At 40.4% G+C, this 26,279-nt stretch overlaps 1 protein-coding gene across 1 annotated transcript in view; it reads right to left on the bottom strand.

Moving 5' to 3' along the window:
- The window catches only part of SELP (selectin P), a 53,936-nt gene extending 28,281 nt beyond the window's left edge, over positions 1-25,655 (bottom strand). Inside the window, exons 1-4 of the mRNA XM_089903138.1 lie at positions 25,617-25,655; positions 24,053-24,157; positions 2,958-3,048; positions 870-1,256 (exon numbers count right to left, since the gene is read on the bottom strand). Coding sequence (XP_089759264.1) covers positions 870-1,256; positions 2,958-3,048; positions 24,053-24,157; positions 25,617-25,655 — 622 coding nt within the window. The remainder of the gene's footprint in view (positions 1-869; positions 1,257-2,957; positions 3,049-24,052; positions 24,158-25,616) is intronic.
- Positions 25,656-26,279: the final 624 nt, after the last annotated feature.

The following is a 26,279-nucleotide window of genomic DNA, read 5'->3' as shown; positions in this document are numbered from 1 at the left end:
CACAGGACGACCAAGCTTTCACGCAGGTCTGCTTACTCTGGAATCTGGAGAGTGGAGAATCAAATATACTCACAGGATCTCACCTTCAGTTACCTCTTCCCTTTCCTCACCCCTCATCCCCTACCAAAGTCCAATGGACCTGGAGATATGTTGCTGTTGAAGGGAATCTGTAAAGCACTGTCATCCTTGGTCATGTTCTCAGATTGCCTCCTGAGAATGTTGAGCAAAGAGTGTGGTTGCATATGTGACTAAAAATACCACCTTTGGAGTAAACATGAGTTTGAAACTGGCTCCATCATCAAGGAACTTAGAATCTTGGGTAGGTTCTTGAATAGCTCTGAGCCTTTCCCTCATCAGCAAAATGAGGGCAGTAGAAGGAGCTGATTGATGAGGTTCTCATGAGGACTAAATGCAACTAATACTAAATAGACTAATGACACATGAACTAATAGTAATGCCTGGAACATACTGGTGTTCGGTAGGTATTAGTTACAACTGTATCTCCTAGAGGCAAGGCCAAGTTCCCTCTCAACTTACACAGTCTCTTATGCTAGGGCACAGTGGTACAAAAAAGCTCTGGACATAAATTTTAGGAGACAAATCTCCTGAGCATCTATTTTATCAATTATCAATTAGAAGGGTGGACCAGATGATATTAACATTTCCTTCTGGCTTCAAAAGGCCAGTTTTCTCTAATCCTGAACTTATATTCTTCAAGGTGCTCAATAATGCTGCTTGATTGACAGTTTACTCTTTGTTTTCATGTCCCTGACTTTGAGACTCAATGTTATTGACTCAGGGGCTATATTAATGAACCAGGGAAGGCATTTTTTATAAACAGTCGGATTTCAGAGCAGAGAAGGCCCTACCTGTATAGCACAGTGCCCGCTTTTTTTTCCCACAGGGCTCATCATTCCACTTGCCGGGGGCTGACAAACTCTTGATGTAGATCTCCACGCAGTCCTGGTTGTTCTTCTTGTTGTTGGGCTCGTTGTCAGCCCAGTTCTCAGCCTCCTCAGTGAGAGTCTTTTTGGTTCCCACCCAGGTCCATTGATTGTTGATCTTTCGGATCCCAATCCAGTAGTAAGAACTGTAGTAAGGTATGGCCTCATTGAGGTAAGCAATCTCATTTTTATTCTGGATAGCTACTAAATCCGTGTAGTACTTCTGGCAGAATGCCCGGGAATAATTCCATGAATACGATTTGTTGCTGTAGTGATAGGTCCATGCTGCCACTTCTTTCTGGTTAATTAGCTCTAAGTAAAGGAAAGTGTGGGTCAGGTTAGCACCCCTAATGAGAAGGAGATTGTGAGCATAAGTACACTTCTGTGTAGTCGGATGAGTTTGACTAGAAGACAAATACCAAAACCATGACCGTTTTATGTCTAATCTAGTTGTTTTAAGGAAAAAGAGTGGTTTCCATCTTTTACTTGAAAGTATACATGAAGTCAGAATAAGAAAATGTCCTCTTCTGAGGATCCTTGGTATTCAAGAGCTGGAACCATAGGATACCAGAGTTGGAAGGGACCGTAGAGGTCATCTAATCTTCTCCTTTTATGAATGGAGGAGACATTGAATAATGTGCCCAAGCCCAGAGTAAATGACATGTAAAATGTCTCAATGGCTGCCTCATATCTCCAGGTGCTACCTCTTCATGGGGAAAGTAAGATGCTTTATGATGTGGCACCTACCTGCTGGTGCAGCCTCATCACCCACCATATTTACTTTTTTAGCAAAACGTTAAGTCCCACTTCCATGCCTTTGCACGTGCTCTTGCTGCTATTCTGGCTGCCATGCCCGCTGAGGCGTGGTAACCTTCCTCCCCTATTTTCCTGACTTCTCCAGGTGGGCTTGGTATTCAGCTCCCACTGCGACCTTCTCTGTCTCCACCTCCCCTACTGCCAGGTATTGCAGCATCTGTCTATATGACATGGGTCGCATGTGCTAGATTTTGAATCCTGATGGTGGTCTCTTTTTACCCCTGGATTCTTAACACCAAGCACAGAGCCTGGCACTTAACAGGCATTCGCTCCATACTTGTTGGGTGAAACACAACAGGTTTGTGGCAGAGGCTCATTGTACCTCCCGGTTTGCAATCTTACACTTCATCCCACTGCTCTGGGCTGTTTCCCTTCGATAAATTACTCTACTTCCTCCATCTCTGCTTACTCACTTGTTAAAACAGAGCTTAAAACAGGCTTTTTAAAGGGATGTTTGTGAACTCAAATGAAATAAAGAATGTGCCCCTTAAAGGTATAAAGGGTATTATGATGCGAGGTATTGTTATCCTAGCCGGTGGGAGTTCACCCCAGCCAGAAGAGGCCAGTTCCCATGTGAAGAGGTGTACAATGTAAGCAATCAAACCTGGAAATGGCTCTATTTCCTGTTTATAAAGTCTTGTTTCTATTCAACCTTCTTCCCTGCTGCCCACAAGAGGGTCGTTTCCATTTGTCCCTCCCTCACAGGCACCTCTGTGGCATTTTTTTGCCTGAAGACTTAATTCTGATGTCACCAGGGCTGCATATTGGCTTGCATGGCCTCTAGGCAATTTTGCCTTTGGAGTTCCCTTCCTCTATAATAAAATATTAAAAACTGTATTTTCTAACTGCACTGGTATAAAGATGAACATATTAGTATTATACACTAAAACATTTTGGGGGGGCCTAGAAGGAAATGATTTTTAAAGAAATTAAAGCATTTTTACGGGTCCCTAAAAGTAATGTGGGCCTGTGTCTATTGAGTCTAATGGATAAATTGGCCCTGGGTATATATGTGTACGGTCTTCCTGAAGCCTTTTCTACCAATAGGGTGGTGTCGGGTGCACTTTTCCTCCAGGAATGTGGGCTTGAACTGTTTTCTAATGCCGCATAACAACCGGCTACCATCCTTAACTTCTCCCATTTGGAGAAGTCACCCTAATCACTGAGGGCCAGGTGAAGGGTTAGCATAAACTTTACCAGAGATGAGGGCACCGAAGCAAAAGAGTTGGGTGGTTCTGAAGACCACTCTCTGAAATCTCCAGTTCCAGATGGCTTTTAGGCAGCTGGCCTGTAATAAGAAAAGAAAACTTCCTTTTAGTATCCATGTGCAATCACTGTGGCCAAACAATTCTAGTTAATAATCATGGTGTTGAGTTACAATCCTGCCTGTTTCCATTAGGGGGTGGCTCAAGCCTTCTACTCCCTTTTTATTTCTCACTGCTCTGCTTGAGTCCTACCCCAGTTGGACACTGCACCAAGGCTCAGGACAAAATTCATTTCTTCATTCATTCAACAAATATTTATTGAGTAACTACTTTGTGCCACTAGTATTTGCTTTTCTGACATATTTTGTAATATTTATGTAAATAAACACTGTCATTATTATTATGCAATAATTTCCCTTTAGGAACTGGTATGCCATACCCAAGAGTACTAAGAAGTCACACAGAAACTCCATGATCCATACAGTTGTCTGACCTATACTTTGATGCACAGAGCATCAACTAATTGTGCTGTGCTATGTCATCTATCCTGTATTATTGACCTATGTTTTCTTTTCTTGCTTTATCATTTCAGCATATATCTATAATATTATCCAATGCTTAATGTATACATGTATATATACATACGTATTTAATTTTTATTAATATATGAATAATAAACTTGTTTCCCTTGGATCTATAGCAAGTATGATTTCTCATGAGCTCCCTTCTGTTGGGATTTCATCAAATCTATTAACATTTTTAAAGCGTTTTTAGACAAATAAGTTCTGTAAATGTTCATCCAACACCCTCATGTTACACATGAAAATACTGAAGGTTGAAGAGTCTAAAGTAACATTCAAAAGGACAGAAGCAGAGCCTGACTTTGAAACAAGAGCCTTTTCCACTTTACTTTCTTACTTTTGTAAACCTCCAGGCTTTCAAATCCATGCTTCGTTGTTGTCGATGATAGAATATGTGACATGACCAAGCCTAGCTGCTGCATCTGTACTCATCCATAGCTACCCCAATATAACCACCAACATAAAAATTGTGCGTTTGCTTTGCAACTGAAGCTTTATTGCTCTTCCAGCCAGATTGCTACCCCAAACCCTTCCCATATAGAAATTCTCAGTTGCCACAGCTGGGCTCCAGAGATGGATGATGTAGGCTGTATGGGGAGGGTGGGTGGTGGTAGTGTGCGTGTGCATGTGCACAGTGCGTATACGCTGTTGACTACAGCCAGACCAGACAGTGAGGTGGATACCACTCAGATCAGTGCAAGTCTCCCAGACAGTGGGGTTATCTTTGTATAAGCAGCCTGGCACTTTTCCATCTAGGAGTTTCTGAATATTGGCTTTAATAAGCAGGCACATTTTGTGTTCTTATGAACTAGGACACTGATCAACTGGCCTCTGCAGGACCTATTATCAAACACTGGGAGTATAATAATGTTATGATTTATGGTGCTGTTTATTTGCCCAGGAAGCATGGTGATAATCCCTTAGCGGAAACTTAATCCCATGGAATTCTCTGTGGATTGTATTATATCACCAGCTATTATTAGTACCATATTTCTATTCAGTACCCAAAGAGTACCATGCCAGGTTCTATAGCAGAGATCTTTAAATCAGAATGAGCCTGGCTTCCCAAGGGGTACACAGACAAGGAAGATTTAAGTAAATCTGTGTTCAGATTCTCAACTCCAACATGTGCACTTTCCTAAAACCAATCTGACTACAAATGTGTCCTTCTCCCATTTTGTAAAAGAAATCATACCTTTTATAACTTGACTCTTATTTATCATTAGGCCTTGCCTCTGTATGTAAAAAATCAGTGGGTGTGCCAAACAGAGACCATCCAAAATATTGGTTTAGATCTTGACAACTTGAATGCTTCAAATGATAGTGTAACAAATCTGTTTCAAGTCCAGGGGTTTCCATTTCTCTCTTTTCATCAGCTTTGATGAAGACCCACTTAAGTTGTCAGATGCTAGACCATTGACTACATGTTGATAATACATCACTATGTAATTTGGGACATGAAACTTGGAAGGAATTCAAAGAATTGAGAGACATTGCTATGATAAGCTTCCATTTCCATTTACTTAGTCATATGAATAAAAGTCCTTAATGCTTAAAAATCCTCAAAAAACGAAATTTAGGAATAGAATTGATGCTGAACTTGTTTGATTGTATCAATAAATAATATTCATACAAGGTTACATGAATAGGGAAAAAGCCCCTCTTCTCATGTAGAGATGCATCTTCAACGGCATTTTAAATAGGGAAGTTTAAATTACTTATCAAAATTTGTAGTATGTTTATGCTATTTTACTTAATTGTGTACTAAAAGTAATTGTCATGGTAACTCAGTCAAAAAGGTGAAAAACTTAGCAGAGATTTATGGTTTCAGAAAATTGCATCTTTTACATTTCAACTTAATTATGTTTTTATTTGTGTAAAGAAGTATGATATAGTGATCAATAAAATACTTTAACCTTAAAAATGAATTAAATTCTGTAGAGGAAGTGAAATAGAAATAGGTATTAAAGAAGAGAAAATGAATAATATAAAATTCCCTATTATTAGAAACTAGTTTGTGTTTTTTAAAGTGATAAGTGTTATCAGATCACTATGGTATTTTATTCCATTGGACAAATTCTAGGAAATGATGTTATATTTATTTACTGTAAAAGGCCAATCTTTATAATGTACTGGAAATTCCATCTTTTATTTAAAAACTTATGATGAAAAATTTTAGCTCTCCACTTAGAAAGGTTCAAGAGGTTATTTAGTTTTTCAGGATTTTTTTGGAGGTACAGAAGCAAAACTATTGCTGGTGAAGAGCACAGCAGTGTAGCCTAATGAAGAGGACCTCAATATTTGCCTTTGAAACTCTACTGCGTTTCTTCTCGGGTAGATTGGAGGAGGATCGCAGTGTTTTTAATCTAGTGGTGCTCTTCCTGTGCCCTTAGAAAGTGGTTTTCTTCCTGTAGAGAGTATTTCTAGGGGTTTCTCTGGCTTTGGGACCAGCTCAAGGAAGTGTGTTGGGACAGTGACCAGGTGAGGCTCCTATTTCCCTACCTCCATTCCCAACTCCTCCCACTATCCCAACAGAGCTGTTTTATGTTTTAACTTGTTTGTTTAAACTTTTCAGTATGGTTTGGTTTAAACAAAATAGAGAGAGAGAGAGAGAGAGTGCTAGTTTTGAACATTTTAAGGTTTTAGAGGACTGGTAAGTGCTTCTGATCAAGACACAATATCTAAGAAAGGAAAATGCAAGTCATTGTGTGTCCCCGACTTTAATCTGACCATACTTTTCTGTTTTTAAAAATCAAATACCAAGAATCACCTCTCATAGAATGTTTGAGAGCTGTAGGAAACCGTAAAGATTACTCCAAATCAATTAGGCATTTCTCCAGCATTCTTCAGCAGGTCTTTTGGACCGTGGATGCTCAAGATGGGACCGCCATCACTGCCTATCACTGAGACTCAGCGAATTGAGATGATTTGCCGAAGCTTCCGCACCAGAATGTATGTTGGGTTAAGACAGTGATTCTTATTTTCACAGAACTCGTGTACTCCTTTGAAAGTCTGATAAAAGCCATAGTCAGGATTCTTTTTTTAAAAAATTGCAGGCTTGCCACTTTTTAGACAATTTCAGAAGGTTCATGGACCCCAAGTTCAAATCTCTGTGTTAACTATAAGGCAGCACCTTGACTCATTGGCAACGGACAAGGGTTTTGTGTGTGGGTGTGGAGGACGAATGATGCTTAAAAATCTTCATTCGAGTAATAATTTCCCTCTGAAACTTCCTTGGGGTGGGTAAGCCTTCTCACATCTGCCCCTGCTCTCAGTGTCATCTTTAGGACAGGGGTCTACATTGGTGAAGAGTTAAGAACTCTGTCCTGGTGTTTGTTACTAAACAAGTTAAGTGTTGAAACACAAGGAAATGCCTCTCTAGAGGAGCAGCCGTGTGCTCTGCTAATTTTTACTTTAACGTTCCTTGGCAACCTGCTTCAAACTGGAAGTCACTGGGAAGGAGTCTGAGATGGGGTTATTAGAATAACATCCTGTGCTTGTGTAAACCTTCATGAAGGCTGCTTTGCACCGTGGTAATCTTTAATTTTACTTTTCAAATAACTAAAAGTGATTGCAGGGTGAAGAGAGAGGCAGAGACAAAGTAGAAGGAGCCAGAAGTGTTTTTCCCTCGACCTTTGCATAGAAAGAGGTAGTAAATGCCAGTAGGAATCCCATGGCTGCCAGCATTCTGGGTGGCTTATAAAGTAGGCAGGAATTGTACCATAGAAAGGCGATGGGGGGGCGGAGTCAACATGGCATACTATGAGGATGTGGAATTCGCATCTCTGCACAACTAGGGCACCTACCAGGCACCGGTGGGGGACCACGGATACATAAGGGGACGGGAGGAACCCCCAGCAACCGGGTAGGACATGGTGCATTGGGGGGAGTGTGGGGGGAGGAGTAGTGGAGGCGGGACAGGACTGGTGCCCCTGCGGGGCGGCTAGGGGAGGGGAAGGGATCCCACACCTGAAGGGGGAAATTGGGGGATCATTGGGAGGGCAGAGGATCAAAAGGGAGCATGGCCAGTTTTCCCCTGCCCACTTGGGCCCCCGGGAGCCTGTTGAGATCCCAGGCCTGATCCTCTGCCCACCTAGGCCCCCTCCAGCCACGCGGGTCCTGAGGGAGTGGAAGGGAGGGAAGGGGGAGCAAAAGTAAAGGCCAGACCTCCGGGACCCGGACCCCTGAGGGGTGGCTGGGGGAGGGGAGGAGTTCCTACACCCAGCGGGACCCACCCACGGTTAGGGGTCCAGTGGGATGGGGGAGACCCTGGGAGGGGGACGGTGGTGGAGGGGCGCAGAGGGACAGAAGGGAAAGCAGCCAGAGCTTTCCCTGTCTGCAGAGGCACCGGGGAGCCTGTTGGGCTCTCAGACCTAATCCTCTGCCCTCGGAGCCTCCCGCAGAGCCCAAGACCCGCCCCTACACCCCCACCCAGGGCCCTACCTCTGCACTCGGAGACCCCCTCTGAGACGCCCTCCAATGTGCTGGGCCTAAACCCCACCCACACACCCTCACCCAGGACCTTGTCTCCAAACTGGGCAACTCCACACTCCAGTGCTCCACACTCCCCTTCCGCACAGGTCCTAAGCAGAGGCCCCGCCCCATGCTTGAACTCGCACTGCTTAGGCCCTGCCCCCAAGGCCTTTTCCGGCTGCATGGGTCCTGAGCCTAGGCCCCGCCCACCCCTTAGGGGTGCTACTGGCACAAAAACAGAAATATAGATCAATGGAACAAGATAGAAAGCCCAGAGATAAACCCACGCACATTTGGTCACCTTATCTTTGACAAAGGAGGCAAGAATAAACAGTAGAGAAAAGACAGCCTCTTCAATAAGTGGTGCTGGGAAAAATGGACAGCTACATGTAAAAGAATGAAATTAGAACACTCCCTAACACATACACACAAATAAACTCAAAATGGATTAAAGACCTAAATGTAAGGCCAGACACTATAAAACTCTTTGAGGAAAACAGAGGCATAACACTCTATGACATAAATCACAGCAAGATCCTTTTTGACCCACCTCCTAGAGAAATGGAAATAAAAACAAAAATAAACAAATGGGACCTAACGAAGCTTAAAAGCTTTTGCACAGCAAAGGAAACCATAAACAAGATGAAAAGACAACCCTCAGAATGGGAGAAAATATTTGCAAATGAAGCAACTGATAAAGGATTAATCTCCAAAATTTAGAAGCAGCTCATGCAGCTCAATATCATAAAAACAAACAACCCAATCCAAAGATGGGCAGAAGACCTAAATAGACATTTCTCCAAAGAAGATATACAGGTAGCCAACAAACACATGGAAGAATGCTCAACATCACTAATCATTAGAGAAATACAAATCAAAACTACAATGAGGTATCACCTCACACCAGTCAGAATGGCCATCATCAAAAAATCTACAATCAATAAATGCTGGAGAGGGTGTGGAGAAAAGGGAACCCTCTTGCACTGCTGCTGGGAATGTAAATTGATACAGCCACTATGGAGAACAGTATGGAGGTTCCTTAAAAAACTACAAATAGAACTACCATACGACCCAGAAATCCCACTACTGGGCATATACCCTGAGAAAACCATCATTCAAAAAGGTATATGTAGCACAGTGTTCATTACAGCACTGTTTTCACCAGCCAGGACATGGAACCAACCTACATATCCATCAACAGATGAATGGATAAAGAAGATGTGGCACATATATACAATGGAATATTACTCAGCCAGAAAAAGGAACGAAATTAAGTTGTTTGTAGTGAGGTGGATGGACCTAGAGACTGTCATACAGAGTGAAGTAAGTCAGTCAAAGAGAAGAACAAATACTGTACGCTAACACATATATATGGAATTTAAAAAAGCGGTACTGATGAACCTAGTGGCAGGGCAGGAATAAAGACGCAGATGTAGAGAACAGACTTGAGGGAACGGGCAAGGGGGACGGGGAAGCTGGGATGAAGTGAGAGAGTAACATTGACATATATGCACTACCAAATGTGAAATAGATAGCTAGTGGGAAGCAGCCACATAGCACAGGGAGATCAGCTCGGTGCTTTGTGACCACCTAGAGGGGTGGGATAGGGAGGGTGGGAGGGAGGGGAGGCTCAAGAGGGAGAGGATATGGGGATATATGTATACATATAGCTGATTCACTTTGTTGTACAGCAGAAACTAACACAACATTGTAAAGCATTTGTACTCCAATAAAGATGTGAAAAAAATTTAAAAAAGAAAGAAAGAAAGAAAGGTGATTCTGTTCTCCTGTCTATGTTGTAGACCACAGCCTTGCACTTTTAGAGGCACAACCTACAGTGTCCCTCCCTAGACCCTCTGTCCTCTGCCTAGGCCCTGTCTGATTTCTCTCCTTCCTTTACAGTTCAGTTTCTTAATTTCCTTGCCTCCCCTTTCCTCTCCAGGCCCCAGTCCCACCAGACTACACAACCGCTCCTGCTGACTTTACCCCTGACTCCTAATTACCAAACCCAATGAAGTCTTTCCATCATTATCTCCCTTGACCTTTCTGCAGCAATAAATATTACTATTTCCTTTTGCTTAAAATGCTTCCCTTGGTTCTTCTCTCGATTCTTTTCTGACATCTTGAGCACCTGTTCCGAGTCTTCTCTTGAATCCACATCAACCGTCTTGCAGAGGTAGAGATAGAGATTCCCCTGGGTTCCTACTTCCCTGGCCCTATTCTCTTATCACTCTTCTGCTTTCCTAGGGCCTCCTTATGGTCGTCTGTTTGCCAGTGGCTCTCCATCAGCATCTCCATCCCTGACTTTCCTCCTGAGCATGAAGTCTGCAATCCAAGTGCAAAACAAACATAGGAGCACACGCGTCTGGAGGCAGCTGCTGGCAGAGGCTTCTCAGGGCAAGGGGTATGACTTACTCATGTCTGAACCCTAGCCATAATAGAGAGCATATGCTTAATCCTTAGTAAATATGTTATAGACGAATGAATGAATAAGTGAAAAATGGCAAGGGAATGACTGAAAGGAGGACAGAGGCGTGCTGAATGGGAAAATGTTGAAGAGATATGTGATAATTAGAACTAAGCACAGTATGGGCACAGCAGTGATCGTATCAAATGCAGAAGTGTTTTATGATTAGGTAGAAGAGTATAATACGGCTGTGCAAAAAAAAAATGTTCTCGGCACTTGGTCTCATTCCCTTTGAGTATGAGAGAAACAAGGGGCGTGATGGCTCACATCCCATGTGAGAGAACAAAGGAGAAGGACTCAAACTCCATGCGGGTGGCACATGGGGAGAAGTGGAGGAGAAGTGGGGGAATCAGGACCTATCATAGCTGGTGTGTCTCAGGAAAGCCTGGAGAAGCATCAAATAGTGGCAGCTCTTAGAAGAGGGAGAGGTGAAGGCAAATTCCATGTAACTCTCTGGAGTGGGTGTGTCCCTTTGAAAGGCTCCAGCACCGAAGAAGCCTCATGTAAGGGATACATGTTCTTATGAACAGACAGTATCACTGGCCCTGAGCCCCATAAGCTACCTGCCCACAGAGACCTTGAAGTCCTCCATCAGGTGGGACCAGGGAGGGAAGACCAAGGATCCCTTCGCATCAATCTGCCATCAAATCCTATTGACTTTACCTTCTGATGAGATACCTGGCCATTCTGCAGATTTCCACTTTATTGCTGCAGCATTAATTCAGACATTATCATTTCCTTCCTGGACCAGAGAAATCATCTTGTCACTGGTCTCTTCTCCTCAAGATTACCCATCTCCAGTTCTTTATCTCTAATGCTGTCTGAATGATATTCCTAACACAAAATCTGATCATATTGCTTCACTACTTAAAATCCATCAGCTGTTCCTACTCCCTGAGCAGTACATACCAGCTCCTTAAGATGACACTGTGAGGCTCTTCAAGACGAGACTTCTTCCTACTTCTCTAGTCCCATCTCCTGCCATTACTCCTCAATTACACCCTGCCCCCACCACAATTCTACGGTGCATTTATAACACGACATCTTGTACTTTCCAGAATGCACAGTATGTTCCCCATGTTCTCTTTATGCCCAGGGCACCCTCTCCTTCTGTGGATGCCTAGCTCTAAAAGTCCAAGAGTCTCCTCCTCAAAGGAGCCTTCCCTATTACCAATCCCTTCCTCCCCACTCCAAGATAGGCACGCCCTTGTTATTGCCCGTGTTCTTTCCCATTATTTATTTCAATAACTATCGATTTATTAAGTGCCTACAATGTGTCAGGCACTGTTACAGGCACTGGCAATTAAAATGATAAAAGAAGACACGATTCCTTTCCTCATGAAATGTACATTCTGTGGGAGACAGACAATGAAACAAACACCAATATATACACAACAGTACTGAATGAGTAAACATAAAAAATAGAAGACAGTGATAAGTGCTAGGTAGAGAATTAAAGCCAGGTTATGTGATAGAGGGACGGGGTGCTTATATTAGACAGGGAGGGAGGTCAGGGAAGACCTCTCTACAAAGGTGGCATTTAAGCTGAGAGCAGAATGACCAGAAGAAACCAGTGAGAAGCAGGAGGAAAAGCATTAAAGACAGAAGGAAATGCTAATGTGAAGGCTTTAAGGTGGAAGGAAAATGTGGAGTGTTCAAAGAACATGAAAACATCAGTGTCGCTGGAATGGAATGAGCAAGGGTAGAAGAGTATGAGATGAAGCTGGGGACAGATCACTCTGGGCTTTAGGAACTAAAACAAAGGGGTGAGGTTTTTGTTCTAAGTGCAAGACAAATCGGGCAGCAGGTAAATTTCAGGAGAGGTAGTGATGTGGTCTGATTGCTGCTGAAAATTGGGAAGTCCTAGAGGTTAGTTGAAAAGAAGTTGTTCTGGAGTCAGATCTTGTGAGTTGGAAATGACAGTTCCAGAAGGGATCCAATTGCCAGGGTTTTGAACAGAGAAGTGTCCTGAATAGATGCATCTAACGATGGTGTTTCTTTTTTGTAATTTGAGGTAATATTATAATCTGTAGTCTTTCAAATTAAAAAGCAGCAAGTCTACAGGTGGTTTTAAACAGATGATTTCTTTTCAACATTTATTTACATATACTTCTAGCACATTGCTAGGTGCATGGTGGGGCACCGAATAAATATTTGCAAACATTGGATATTATAATATCTACAAAATCAGTTTGTTTTATCTTAGAAATTTCTTATGGGAAAGAAAGGAAATTAAAGAGGGTCGATGAGAATACAAAGGGGGAAGGCAGATATGAGAGTCATTGAAGAGACAGAACTATACAACTTGTCGGTGACAGAGTCTAGATTTTCAAGGCAGTACAACTGATATCATATTATTTCCCTTAAGTTTATGGGTGATGGTGGTAATATAGCACGGATATTAGTGGCCTCAGCCTAAAGGCAGAAAATGAAGCAGTGAAACAAAGAGGTCTATAAGCCAAATAGCAAATAGAAATAAAGACAGGAAGAGGAGCCCAGGACAACATGAATACTAAGAATCAAAGCATATATATATATATATATATATATATATACACACACACATATATATGCACATATATATGTATTTAGATTCCTGATCACTGTTATTTAGGATGAAATATTGGCATTAAATATAAAGTAGCATACTTAAAAGATTTTTTAAGCCATTTCGACCATGGCTGAGCTATATCTCTACAAATATAAAGGATTCACTTTGTGTATTTGACTTTATAAAATTTCTGTTTTGCTTTTCAAACAGAGAAATGAGTCACTTAGAAGACAATGTAATAATAAATTCCACTTATGAAACATCATGTGCCTACCCTCTAAGGTCAGCTCCAGAGTCTTTCCCCAGTACCGCCTGTTATGTAGTAAGTCACTGTGATGTTTGAGGGTTTGATTAATAAGCTTCCACTTACAAAATTCTGAAACTTCACTTTCTAAGAGCTAGCAGCCAGCCCAGGACAGCGTGAACAATTTAACTACATTTTGAAAAATAGGTAATGGAAGGACGAGTAAGAACTAGAATCAACAGACCTAAGATGGTCAAAAGGTATAAATGGAAATGAATCCAGACCTGTGTCTTAGCCCACTCACACCCTGACTAACATTGGCGTAATTTAACTGTAAGTTCCCCATCTAGCGCTCCCCCGCTCTGAGATCCATCTGATTGAAAACACCCCACCAGAAAAACCTTAACATCTTTCCTCAGGTCCTAGGGTTAATTGAAGCCACTCTGAACTTGAAGTTGAATTTTCACACAGAGTTCTAGGTTCCGGAATCCCAAGAGACAAATGTACTCAAGGGCAAAGGAAAAGGTCTTGTCATTGAAATATTCAAAACAATTCCAGGGCTGGAGTTCTTAGCACTTCATTGCAGAGTTCCAGCCTAGCTTCAGGATGCCAGTGGAGGAACTTCTGAGCTTAAAGCATAGGAGGCGAAAGGGTGGGGTTCCATAAAGCTCAGTGTTTATGTGGATGTCTGCATTTTCATCTACGAAAAGGAGTTGTACCTTTTATCAGAATCTCAAAGAACTCCATGATTCAATCTGTTAACATTCCTCTAAAATAGAGGAGGACCCCAAAGAGAATAGACGGAAGAAAGAACTGTTCATTCATTTAAGTTGACCAATACAGGAAAATTATGCAAGAGATAAGACAGAAGTAAAACACATTCTTACATCATTGGAGTTCAAACTCAGGACAGACTCAAACTCCTTCCTCTTCTTTTCATCGTCCTTTTATCCCTATTCTCCCCAACCTGGAAAATCCTCATTACAAGTATTTGAAAATGGTACTATAATAAAGCAAAGAGATGGAGTGAATTGGGTATAAGTGCTCCTTTCTTTGGTATCCCATAGAAAGGGGCTCAAAAACAGGGACAGTCTGGCTCCTCTCTAGCCACAGACTGCAGGATTGTAGACCCTAGGACTGTATGAGATATGCCTTGTAAGTCGAGGGTAAAACTCTATGTGTGTCTCATCTAGGATAATGTTAATGAGTTCAAGAAAGCCTTTTTCCTTGGATCTTCCCTGGATCCCAAATCCCACTAAACCCCAAGAATTTTCTCTTTCTCATAACAATAACAGCTAACATTTACTGATCCACAATTATGTGCCAGGCTCAGACCTAAATGCTTTTCAGTGTAAACTTATTTAATCCTCACAATGATGCTACAAAGTAGAGTACTATTATTCTGTCCATTTTATAGAAGAGGAAACTGAGTCACTAACAGGACTGAGAGCTGAGGCAGAAATGGGAACTGTGTGAATACTCCACATTAGTCCCAGCAGACTCTTAGGGCTCAGAGAAAGAAATAGGCAAGCTGGGGATGAGAAAACATTTAACTGTAGTCTTGTCCCAGGACACTTGCTCAGCCTTGCATTCAACCCAGACAGAAGAGCAATCCTGGAGAAGGAGGTTGAGGGTTAACCAAGGTTTGCTCCAAGAGAGTCCCTGTAAGCCCTGCTAGGAAAAACAGCAGCTGTAGAGTCAGAGGACGGAAGTTCAGATCCAGACAACATCAAGCCTAACAGTGTACCTTAGGTAAAACACCTAGCCTCTCTGTAAGACACAGCAGCTTCATTTGTAACATGGACATAGCAACTCACAAAGATGTGGGGAGGGTCAGAGTGGACAGCAGGTTTTGAAATGCTTACAAACTCTGGAAGGCTACTCAACACAAAGCTCCATGATTACTGCCCTTCCTCATTTTCGGAAGCTTTACCTGCCTGACTCAGCTCCAAACCACTTCAACTCAACCACTTCCCATAGTAAAGAGAAATGAACTTACCATCTCCTCTGTGACACAGCCAGCTTACTGCTGTCTGTGCAGCCCAGACTTCTTATAGTCTTGCTGCCTCCCCTCAGCTGTCAGGCTGTTTAGAAAAGCAACTTCCTATTCACTTTCCTGAAAGTCACCACAGCCCTTCCCATGAAGTTAGAATGTAGATAATACAGGAGCAGTGTTGGCAGCTTAGAAATAACAGTCACCGAGGAGACGGGCAGGGGGGTTTTGCCGACTTCCATGGGAGGTGGTCCACAGACAGGGGTGAGTGTGAATCACTCCTGGACATTCCAGGCTGAGCAGTATAGGAATTGTACCCACACCCGCAGTGGTCAGGTTTCTTTTGACGATGATATGAGCTCCAATTTAAGGTCATATATTGGAAAACTCACTTTGTCTTAATCATAATGTCTTAGTGTAAGTTTTCCAGTTACTGTGAAGTCTCAGTGAATGTTTTCTATTCCAGCAGGCTTCTGACGGATAAGGGACAAATATAGTAACAAAAAATAATTAGGTGGGAAAGGGAAAGCCACTGAGTGTTTTCTGGCAACTGGAGGGGTTGTTGGAAGGACTTTGGGAGTGAAAATATAAAACAGACATGGGTCATTATCAGAAAGGGACTTCTGCTTCTTAAATCTGAAAAAAGATGTAAAAATGGTTAGTGTGGGGAAGTAAAAGGCTGTGTGGCACAGTGGTTAAGAGACCCCACTTTGTTCCATGTGTGGCTCTCCTTTAGCCAAACTACTTAAACTCTCTACACCTTTTTTTTTTTTTTGAAACTGTGAAATCGAATGATTATAGCAGAACTTCTCTTACAGGGCTGTTATGTGATTAAATGAATTGATATGTGGAGAGTGCTTGAAACAATATCTGGTCCACAGTTAGCACTCAACAAATGTAGGCTATTATTATTACTTTTCATATTTGCCATCAGACAGCAACATCAAGTATCAAGCATTTAGTGTCAAGTCAGAAAACCGTAACTCCAGTTTATCCCCTTGGAATTCTAGTTGTGCAGTAGTGGGTGTTATTCTTCATTCACTCCATGATTATCATAGCTTGTAAATGGATCGATTAAAACTGGGATAAAATGGAAAAATCTGGAAGTCCAAAGATAAAGATGACTTAAAGAGCTTGGACCTGCATTTGCACTTGGGAATTTGGGACAAAGAGGAAAGGATTAATACGTGGTAGAAATAGAAAGCCTGGTGAAGGAGGCGGTGATAGAGGAATGGTAGCAGGAGAACAAGGGATGCTGAGAGAGAGGAAAGCACGAGGGACTTTGGGCAGCATGATGCAGAGGTTTAGAGCCAGACTGCCTGCCTCCACCGCCTACAAGCTGTGTGACCTTGCAAGTTACGATCCTCCTGTGACTCAGTTCCCTCAGCTATGCTAACAAATAAGGATAATAGTCATCAGTTATTGCCACATGGAGATGTTTGGACAGTTACATGGATATACGTGTGAAGTGCTCAGAACAATCCCTGGCACACTGCAAGTGCCGTGGATGTGCTAGCTATTATTTTTCTAAGACTTGCCTCCACTCCCTCCTGTTCTTATTCTCACTCTCCAGATCCTCTTCTTGACATTGCCTTATTCAAAAACACATTTCTCAGATGGATGTGAGGGAAGGTGCTATTGTAGGCTCTAGGTTCTACCAACAATGTGTTTTAAGTGGGATAATGTTAAAGTTTAGGGAGTGTGAGGGGAGTAGAAAAGGATTCCAAGGAATAGGAATGGAAGGGGAATACCATTGACTTTGTTTAAAAGCTGTTCAAGCTGAATACCATTTGCATGAGTGGATTTAGTCTATGTAGAAAATCTATATTGTTTCTAATTATGTGGCCACTAAAAACATGATGATTCTAATATAACTTAATTAGTAGTGTTACTTCTCTGTTTCATATCATGTTTTCTCATCTCTTCATATTGTACTAGAAATTCCCAAAGGGCAGGGCCCCTTTTTATATTAGTCGTGCTTTTCCTGTAGTATCTAGCAGAGGGCAAATAGACACCCAACAAATACTTGTTGACTCATTTATTAGGTGGATGGCTCTGGGTAGACACAATAAAAGTGTCCCCTCCCATCTTCCTCTCTGAATTCTATTTATATTATTTCAGTGGTGCATTCATATACACAGGAAATATTTAAGCTCCTTCAAGGCTTCAGGCATTGTGCTAACACTAGGGATTCAATAATGAGCAACACCTTCGTGGAGCTCAGAGTTGTTTTATTTAGAGGTGGGGCATTGGATACTAGATTAAAATCACACAGTTAAATGCAGGAAGAAAAAAAATGATGTGGGGAAACTTTCTAGGCCAGTTGAGGCTTGGAGTAGCCCAGGAGCTACCAGATAGCCACAGTGGCTGGAGGGTTGGGAAGGAAGCTGGGTTAGGGAGCACCCAGACCATGTCGGGTCCCACAGGCCATGTTAAGGTTGTATCTTCATGTGTAGCATCTGTCATCTAGTCAAATAGAAGGCAGTTAATTCTAAGGGAAGTTCCACCTGCACAGCTGGTCCTCTACTCATAGAAGACTAGGGAACTTTCTACAGAATAGTCCATAGGATGACAAGTTAGAACTTCAAAAGAAGAACATATAGCTTTCCCCCCTCATTGTTAATGTAATACATGTTTGTTGTAAAGAAAAGAAAAACATAAAGTAGGGAAAAAATTATCCAAAGTACTGCCACCAATGGAATTGGAATCACATTGTATATTCAACACAATGCTTTTGTCATTTGATAATATATCATAAACATTTTTGATACAATATTTCTGCTCTAGTTACAACTAAAAAAAAAAAAAAACCCTAAGTGTCTGTCACTCCCCTGATGGCTGACATAGTCTTGGACAAAGCTGACCCTTACACAAATTTCATGAACTGCTAACTCTTCCCACTGAAATTCTATTTAAATTGGTCTGTGGTATTACGCTCAAGCATTTTGTTTCTCTATCTTTGCTCTGCAGCTTTTGAAAGGGAAGGAAAGGCAAGGGAATCAGTCACTGGCCAAGGTCTCAAACAGTAAACATGAGCCTTCACAAAACTATCTACACACATAACCTTAAATAGAAATTAGATTCTCAGGACACACTCCATATTACCCCATTTACGCCCACTTAGCCCCGTCCAGAGTTTCATTTATTTGTCCTACACATTTTTGTTACGGCCCATTCTGCGCTATCTTCTAAGCTACTCTCTGAAGACACACAGATGAATAGGACGCAGTTCCGGTCCTGACGGAACTCAAAGACAAGTGAAGAGATGGGTAGAGAAACATAATTAACAATATGGAGGACATGGTGTATACACACATGTTCTTGTGCGAGCTCCACGAAAAGATATCTGACTCAGTCTGATGACAGCAGTGGAGAGGTGGTTGGAAAGGATGCTTAGAGGAGCATCTACTCACTGAGCTGAGTAGAATAAGTCAGATTCTTTTGTGCAAGCTCAGTGGTTGGACATGCTCTAAACTCAGCAGATGAATTAGGAAGTGGTTTTTGTATTAAAAGTATTTTTATCTTTCCAAGAGCATATTGTGTCTGGGGCCCTTTGATCAACATAAGGCTGTGATAACCACAAAATGGTTGTCACCCGCAGTTGAACACTAGAAACACAATTAAATTGGTGACCTGTTCATACACGAACAACACTCATAGACGCTTTCAAAGTCGCTGAGGAAGTGAAACAGAGATAGTGTTACATTTTTGAGCTACTATTATGGAGCTCCTATTCTTGGGCCAGACCCTATGTTAAGCAATTTAAAAGCTGTATCTCATTGAATCCTCACAACAGCCTTATGGGTTAGTTCCAATCTGCACAGCTGGCTCATCTACTCAGAGATTATTATGATACACATTTTATTAAAAAGTAAATTACCGCTTGGAGGGTTAAATGTCTTGCTCAACATGACAGAGCTAATAAATGAAAAAGATGGGATTCAAATTCAAGTCCAGCTGAAATGACACTACACTAAAATGTGAGTTTTTCATTAAACTCTTTAAAAAGCACTTCAAATAATTCTATGCTCCTGGCTGCTAATAAAAGGGAATTGTCTTACCAAGATGTATGATAGCCTCCTAGGGATTTGCTCTCCTTTAACAATGAAGAGATGGGAAATGGCGTCATTTGAGATTTTAATTTGGGTGACTCAGTTGTACTTAAACTGTGCTTAATAAGTGTTCTTCTCTTTCTATAGCTAGAGCTTGCCATTTTACTCTTTGTTATTACAATAAAACTATACTTTTTCAGCTCATCTGTCAATGTAATTAATAAAACAATTCCCACAGGAAAATAGTCTTTTGCTAAAATGAAAATACAAAAGTAATGTATTCTTTTATAAAAGATCCATACCATACAGAAAGACAAAAAAAAAAAAAAGTGAAAATCATCCATTATATCACCCTACCCAAAGATAACCACTGTTAACTTGGTAGGCTTTCAGAATTTTTTAATTCACATATTCACAAAAAGTTTTTCAACAAAAATAGATTTAAGTTTTATTTTTTATATTTTGGTTCTTAAAAGTAAACCATATACTAAGGACATCTTTTCATGTTAATAAATATATACGTACATCAGCCTTTATAAGGGCTGCATAATATTCCATTTATAATGCACCATAACTTATTTAAAATATCCCATATTGATGAAAATCTTACTATTATAAACAACACTGCAAAACATCTTAGGATATTTATCTTTACCTATATTTGTCCTATAACTTCTCTAGGAAAATTTCTAGAAGTGGATTTACTAGGCCAAAGTATATTTGCACTTAAAATGATGACAGATATTATTTCATTATCCTCCAGATAAAAGTATCAATTTGAACTCTCACCAGTAGTATATGAAAGCGTCCATTTCCTCACTTTTGCTCTAATACTCACTTCATCAGTTTTAAAAAAACTTGGCCAAGCTTGTAAACAGCTACAACAAAAATCTCATTTTTCTACTTTTTAGGACTTAGATTACTATGGCACTTACCCAATCTGTAATGTTTTGAGAAAGTAACACCAAACATTGGGACACTGCATAAAGTTGCCTTGGATGTCACCTCCTGCCACTTTGCAAGCTTGGGGACTTTGATGCAGTCACTGGCAGTGAAGCATGAATGGTGGCAGGCTCAACAGAGGTGAAAAACAAATGAAAAGATAGATGTCCAAAACACAAACATGGATTGCTCCCTGGGTTTTGTGGCTGCTGCTTTTGTGGTTGTTCGGCTTCTGCTTGCCTGCCTTTTACAGGATTGGTCAGTTGGCTCATTTTTAGAAAATTAGGTTATTTTATTACTGAGTTCTGGGGACTACGTTGCTAGAAAATGGTTAAACTCAAAGAGGAGAATTCTGGTAAACATGAACCTGAATAATAAAAAACTCCATATGTACTCTGGAACAACACTTGGCACCCAAATATCTTGGTTATCAAAATGGGTCATTGAATGAAATACGTATAAACTCCAGCTGTGACATTAAACAATAGATCATAATATAATAAAGATGTAGAAAATCAGCAACTGTATAAAGTCATTTAGCTGGAAGTAATCAAATCAAGTCTGAGTTATTGATCCTCAAGTAATTCTATGATCCTGGCCCTTGATAAGAGGGAATTGTTTTTCTCAGAGATTTAATAGCCTCCCTGAGGATTTACTTATGAGATGATGGGGACCCTGAATGACCCTAAATGAAATGTTGGGGTCCCACCGCTGCAAGGCAAGTTTAGTTCTAGATGTTATTATCCAAGGGGCAGAGTGGTTCTTTCTGAATAGAGTGGTCTGCTGGTAATCGCTAAACACCTTTTGGGTTGAATCCATTTTATCCATTCTACCTTACTCGGAACTTCAAGGTTTCAGTAGTCTGCTTTTTATAAATACTTGGGCTGTGTGGCCTTGGACAAGTGACTCAACTTCCCTTAGTTCAGTTTTCCCTTTGTGACCTATTGTAAACAATGAAGAGGTTGCATAATGCACCATGAGCAACTGAGATTTACCCCAGGAAGACAAAACTGTTTTAACATTAGAAAATCAGTTATGTAATTCTTCGTATTAACAGATTAAAGAAGAAAAAAATGTAACCTTCTCAATACACAAAAAAATGTTCAGTGAAATTCAACATCCATTTATTTAAAAAAATTAGAATGTTAGGAAACTTCCGTAATGTGATAAATGTTATCTACAAAGAAAATCTATAGTAAGCATTATCGTGAATGGTGAAACACTGTAAACATTCCCTTTAAGATCAGTAACAAGACAGGATCCCATTATTTCCACTTCTATTCAATATTGTTCTAGATGTCTTAGACAAGAAATAAAAAACAAAGAATAGAGAATGTTCTAATTTCATTCTTTTACATGTAGCCGTCCAGTTTTCCCAGCACCACTTATTGAAGAGACCATCTTTTCTCCATTGTATATTCTTGCCTTCTTTGTTGCAGATTAATTGACCATAAGTACATGGGTTTATTTCTGGCTCTCTATCCTGTTCTACTGATTTATGTGTCTGTTTTTGTGTCAGTACGATACTGCTTTGGTCACTATAGTTCTATAGTATAGTCTGAAGTCAGGAAGCGTGATTCCTCCAGCTCTGTCCTGCTTTCTCAAGGTTGTTTTGGCTATTCAGGGTCTATTGTGTTTCTACACAAATTTTGAAATTATTTGTTCTAGTTCTGTGAAAAATGCCATTGGTCTTTTGATAGGGATTGCTTTGAATCTGTAGATTGCCTTGGGTAGAATGGTCATTTTAATGATATTAATTCTTCCAATCCAAGAACATGGTATCTTTCCATCTGTGTTGTCTTCAGTTTCTTTCAACAGTGTCTTATAGTTTTCCTAGTATAGGTCTTTTACCTCCTTGGGTAGGTTTATTCCTAGATAGTTTATTCTTTTTGATGAGATGGTAAATAGTATTTTTTTAATTTATCTTTCTGATATATTGTTGTTAGTGTATAGAAATGCAACAGATTTATGTATATTAATTTTGTATCCTCAACTTTACTGAATTCATTGATGAGTTCTAGTAGTCTTCTGGTGGCATCTTTAGGATTTTCTATGTATAGTATGATGCCATCTGCAAACAGTGACAGTTTTACTTCTTTTCCAATTTGGATCCCTTTTTATTTCTTTTCCTTCTCTGATTGCCATGGCTAGGACTTCCAAAACTGTGTTGAATAAAAGTTGTGAGAGTGGATATCCTTGACTTGTTCCTGATCTTAGAGGAAATGCTTTCAGCTTTTCACCATTGAGTATGATATTAGCTGTGGGTTTGTCATATATGGGCTTTCTTATGTTGAGGTATGTTCCCTCTATGTCCACTTTCTGGAGAGTTTTTATCAGAAATGGATGTTTGATTTTATCAAAAGCTTTTTCTGCATCTATTGAGGTGATTATATGGTTTTTGTTCTTCAATTTGTTAATGCGTTCTGCCATTTGCAACAATATGGATGGACTTGGAGGGTATTATGCTAAGTGAAATAAGTCAGACAGTGAAAGACAAATACTGTATGATATCACTTATGTGTGGAATCTAAAAAGTACAAGAACTAGTGAATATAACAAAAAAGAAACAGACTCACAGATACAGAGAACAGTCTAGTGGTTACCAGTAGGGAGAGGGAAGCAGGGAGGGGCAATATAAGGGTAGGGGATTAAGAAGCACAAACTATTATGTATCAAATAAGCTACAAGGATATATTGTACAACACAGGGAATATAGGCAATATTTTATAACAACTATAAATGGAGTATAATCTTTAAAAATTGTGAATTACTATATTGTACACCTGAAACATATAATATTGTACATTAACTATACTTCAATTTTAAAAAAAGACGAGGAATAAAAGGAAAAAAGATGTAAGGACTTGAGAATAAGAAATAAAATCATCTTTATTGCAAATGATGTAATTGTCTGGTAGAAAACCTCAGTGAATCTACAGATAAATTATTAGAACTAGTAACAAAACTTTAAAATGTGACTTAATAAATAATATACAAAGTTAAGTTTCAATTCTAAGCATCAACCCCAAGAATTAGAAAATCTGGTGTTTTTATAAGAAGACTTTTACAGTGTTATAAAAACTTCACATACCTGGGGATAAACCTAACAAAACATGTGTGAGTCTTTGTAGCAAAAATTATAAAACCTTAGTGAAAACATTACAGAAACAAAAAGATATATTATGTTTATGAGTCATAAAAATATAGATACTCCTAAAATTAATCTAATTCTATATAATCCCAATTATAATAAAAATCCCAGTAGATATTTTTTTTTTGTTATAGAGCTTCTTATTAACTTAATAACTGTTTATTGATCACCTAGTTCTTGCCAGACGGTGTACTAGGCATGGTAGAATGTAGCAATGAGCAAGACATATCCTTCTCCTTATGGACCTTAGTCTAGAGGGAGAAACTGACTTAAAATCAGCAATACTAGTATGTGATGTTGATTATAGGCTGTGTGAGTGACATTGTGCAGATGATAAAATTGAAACTTAAGCAAGTTAGTTGCCTTGTCCAGGACTGCAGAGCTAATACTAGAACCACTTCTTAAATCCAAGGTCGTGAAGTCTGACTTCAAAGCCCCTGTTCTTCCCATGTCACCATGCAGGTTTCCAAGACCCCATTTGGCCAAAAGTTCAGCCACTGCACATTCCTCTGTGTACCTGTATGGAACCATAAATGCTTCTGAAATATCCACAAAGTATATATGACCTGGACACAAAGCTGCACAAGTTAAGAGCTGCAGCAGCAACAAAGTGCATGTAGAGTGTTCACTTACGCCAGCATCACCGGGCTCTGTGTTTAGGCAAAGTTGGCAGTTGCTGTGATGTGATTTCAGGGATGCTTCTCTAAAAAGCTCTCCTTCCTTGGACCAGCTCAGTTTCTAAAGAATTCCGTGATTGGACAGTCAGGTTGCAGGATTCCTAGGAAGATTGTGCAATAAAAGAAAATGTCAGCAATCTCCTTGTCTCCAACGCCATTACTTCAGTGGTTTTTTTTTTTTTTCAGTAACTATAGTAATAATGACACAAAGGCTCAACCCTATATCACAAGTGAGTAAGATTTTGCCACAGTCTGGCTTTCTCCTCTAAATTGCCTAACCTCAGTACCCAGATGCATCGTGGAGAGAACATCTATGTACAGCCATGCCTCAGAAATGGGATCTGAGATCTGTACCCCTAATCCTAGCTAATGAAACCCTGCAGCTCATCTGGCAGGAGTTCTGGGCTTCCACTTCATCTAGCCTGCTACCTTGTCCTTGCCCTAGGAAGCTTCAGTAAGTAATTTAAGACAAATGCTTGAAACTATCTTTTCAGGTTTGTGAATGACAATGAACATCAATAAATCAAAATCATGGAGACTAGGGACTTCCTTGGCAGTCCAGTGGTTAAGACTCTGCGCTTCCAATGTAGGGGGTGTGAGTTCAATCCCTGGTCGGGGAACTAAGATCCCACATGCTGCATGGTACAGCCAAAAAAAAAAAAAAGATTTAAAAAAATCTTGGAGACTAAATAGGAAGGAGAAGAAATGCTTCATAATAAACAGGAACCAAGCCAGGAGCTGAGAAAAGCCTTTCTCTAGAAAGTATTTTACTTTATGAACCTGAAAAATCAGGAGACTATTTTATACAACTGGCTCTTTGCTATGTGCAATGAGACAAAAGAGAATATGGCATCAGGGACAGGTGTGAGAAAAAACAAGTTCGATGCAATATGTGACAGAGCAAAGAAAATAATGGCAGTAAGCAGTAAAAAGCAGAATTGTTACAGCAGAGAAGTAAATGCACAATCCACAAGAAAGTGTCTGTGTTGCAATGATTGAGAACTTGGCTCTTCGATCAGACAGATTTGGCTGTAATTGAATTACAATTCTGCCACTTATCAGCTGTCTGACCTTCAGAAATTTACTAGAGCTCAATGCTTCAGTCATAAAATGAGGATAATAAGAGGATTAAACAAGATAATGCATTTATAGTGCTTCACATAGTACCCAGCACCTAGCAAATGCTCTAAAAACTAATGCCTATTATTATTTTTATTCTAACCTATAAACTTGACATGTATCCTTTGGATTTAGATTTAGGCATTCAGGATCCTCTGCTAAAGTGCCAACATCCCTGGGAAAGGTAGACATTATTATTGTTGTTGAGCATCTGCTTTGTACAAGGCAAGTTTATTAAACAACTACCTAACTAAAAAGGGGGAAGAGACGACCAGTATTTTGAAGAGTGAGGTAAGGTGTGTTTCCCCATTGTGACCGTGATAACACCAGATCAAGGGAGACACAGAGGGGAGCACGAGATTTCTGGCTCTTCCCATTTCCATGCACATGACTGACCTCACCATTCTAGAAGAATGCTGAATGGTATCAGCAGACCCCATTCTTTAGTGTGGAATGACAAATTGTTTTCCATTGCCTGTAAAAGATTCATATTCTCACTAGGGTCTCCTATATCTTACTAGGTTTGTCAACTCATATTCCTCTCCTTAGGAGACACTTGATCTCCAAGTATCTCTGACATAAAGACACAATTACATACAAAAGATCGTAGCATGGTCTAGGGATATTGCCTTATTCAAACTATCTCTAAAATCCCAACTGGGTTGATAGGAGGTGGTGAAATAATGGAAAACTACTGGGTTAAGTCATTTCTAGGTGGTGTATATCTACTGATGAAGAAGACCATAATCACAGACTTGTTAGTGAGCAATAGGAGATGGCAGATGGTGATAAGGAGAATGGGGCAGCACCAGAGACCAATTTAAACCACGTCACACCTGGGCCTGGCTCCAGCTTTGGTTTGGGCGCTCCTACGGGAGCAGTGAGACGGCAGCATCTTTTCCTGTCTTCAAGTGCCTCGGGAATTACACGGGAAGTCAGTTACACTGGCCTGGCAAATTTGGCTGACAAACAGTGGATGTCTTTCCCAGGCATCATTACACTTCCCCTGTTAACACTTCCCATTGTGGAAAAATCTAAACAAGGCAGAATTAACGGGAATCCAA

This window comes from Delphinapterus leucas, chromosome 1, assembly GCF_059928025.1.
Source record: "Delphinapterus leucas isolate spDelLeu-1000000601 "Yukka" chromosome 1, BTC_Dleu_Yukka2, whole genome shotgun sequence".
In the NCBI taxonomy this organism is placed as follows: domain Eukaryota; kingdom Metazoa; phylum Chordata; class Mammalia; order Artiodactyla; family Monodontidae; genus Delphinapterus; species Delphinapterus leucas.
This window is presented reverse-complemented; position numbering and strand designations above follow the sequence as displayed.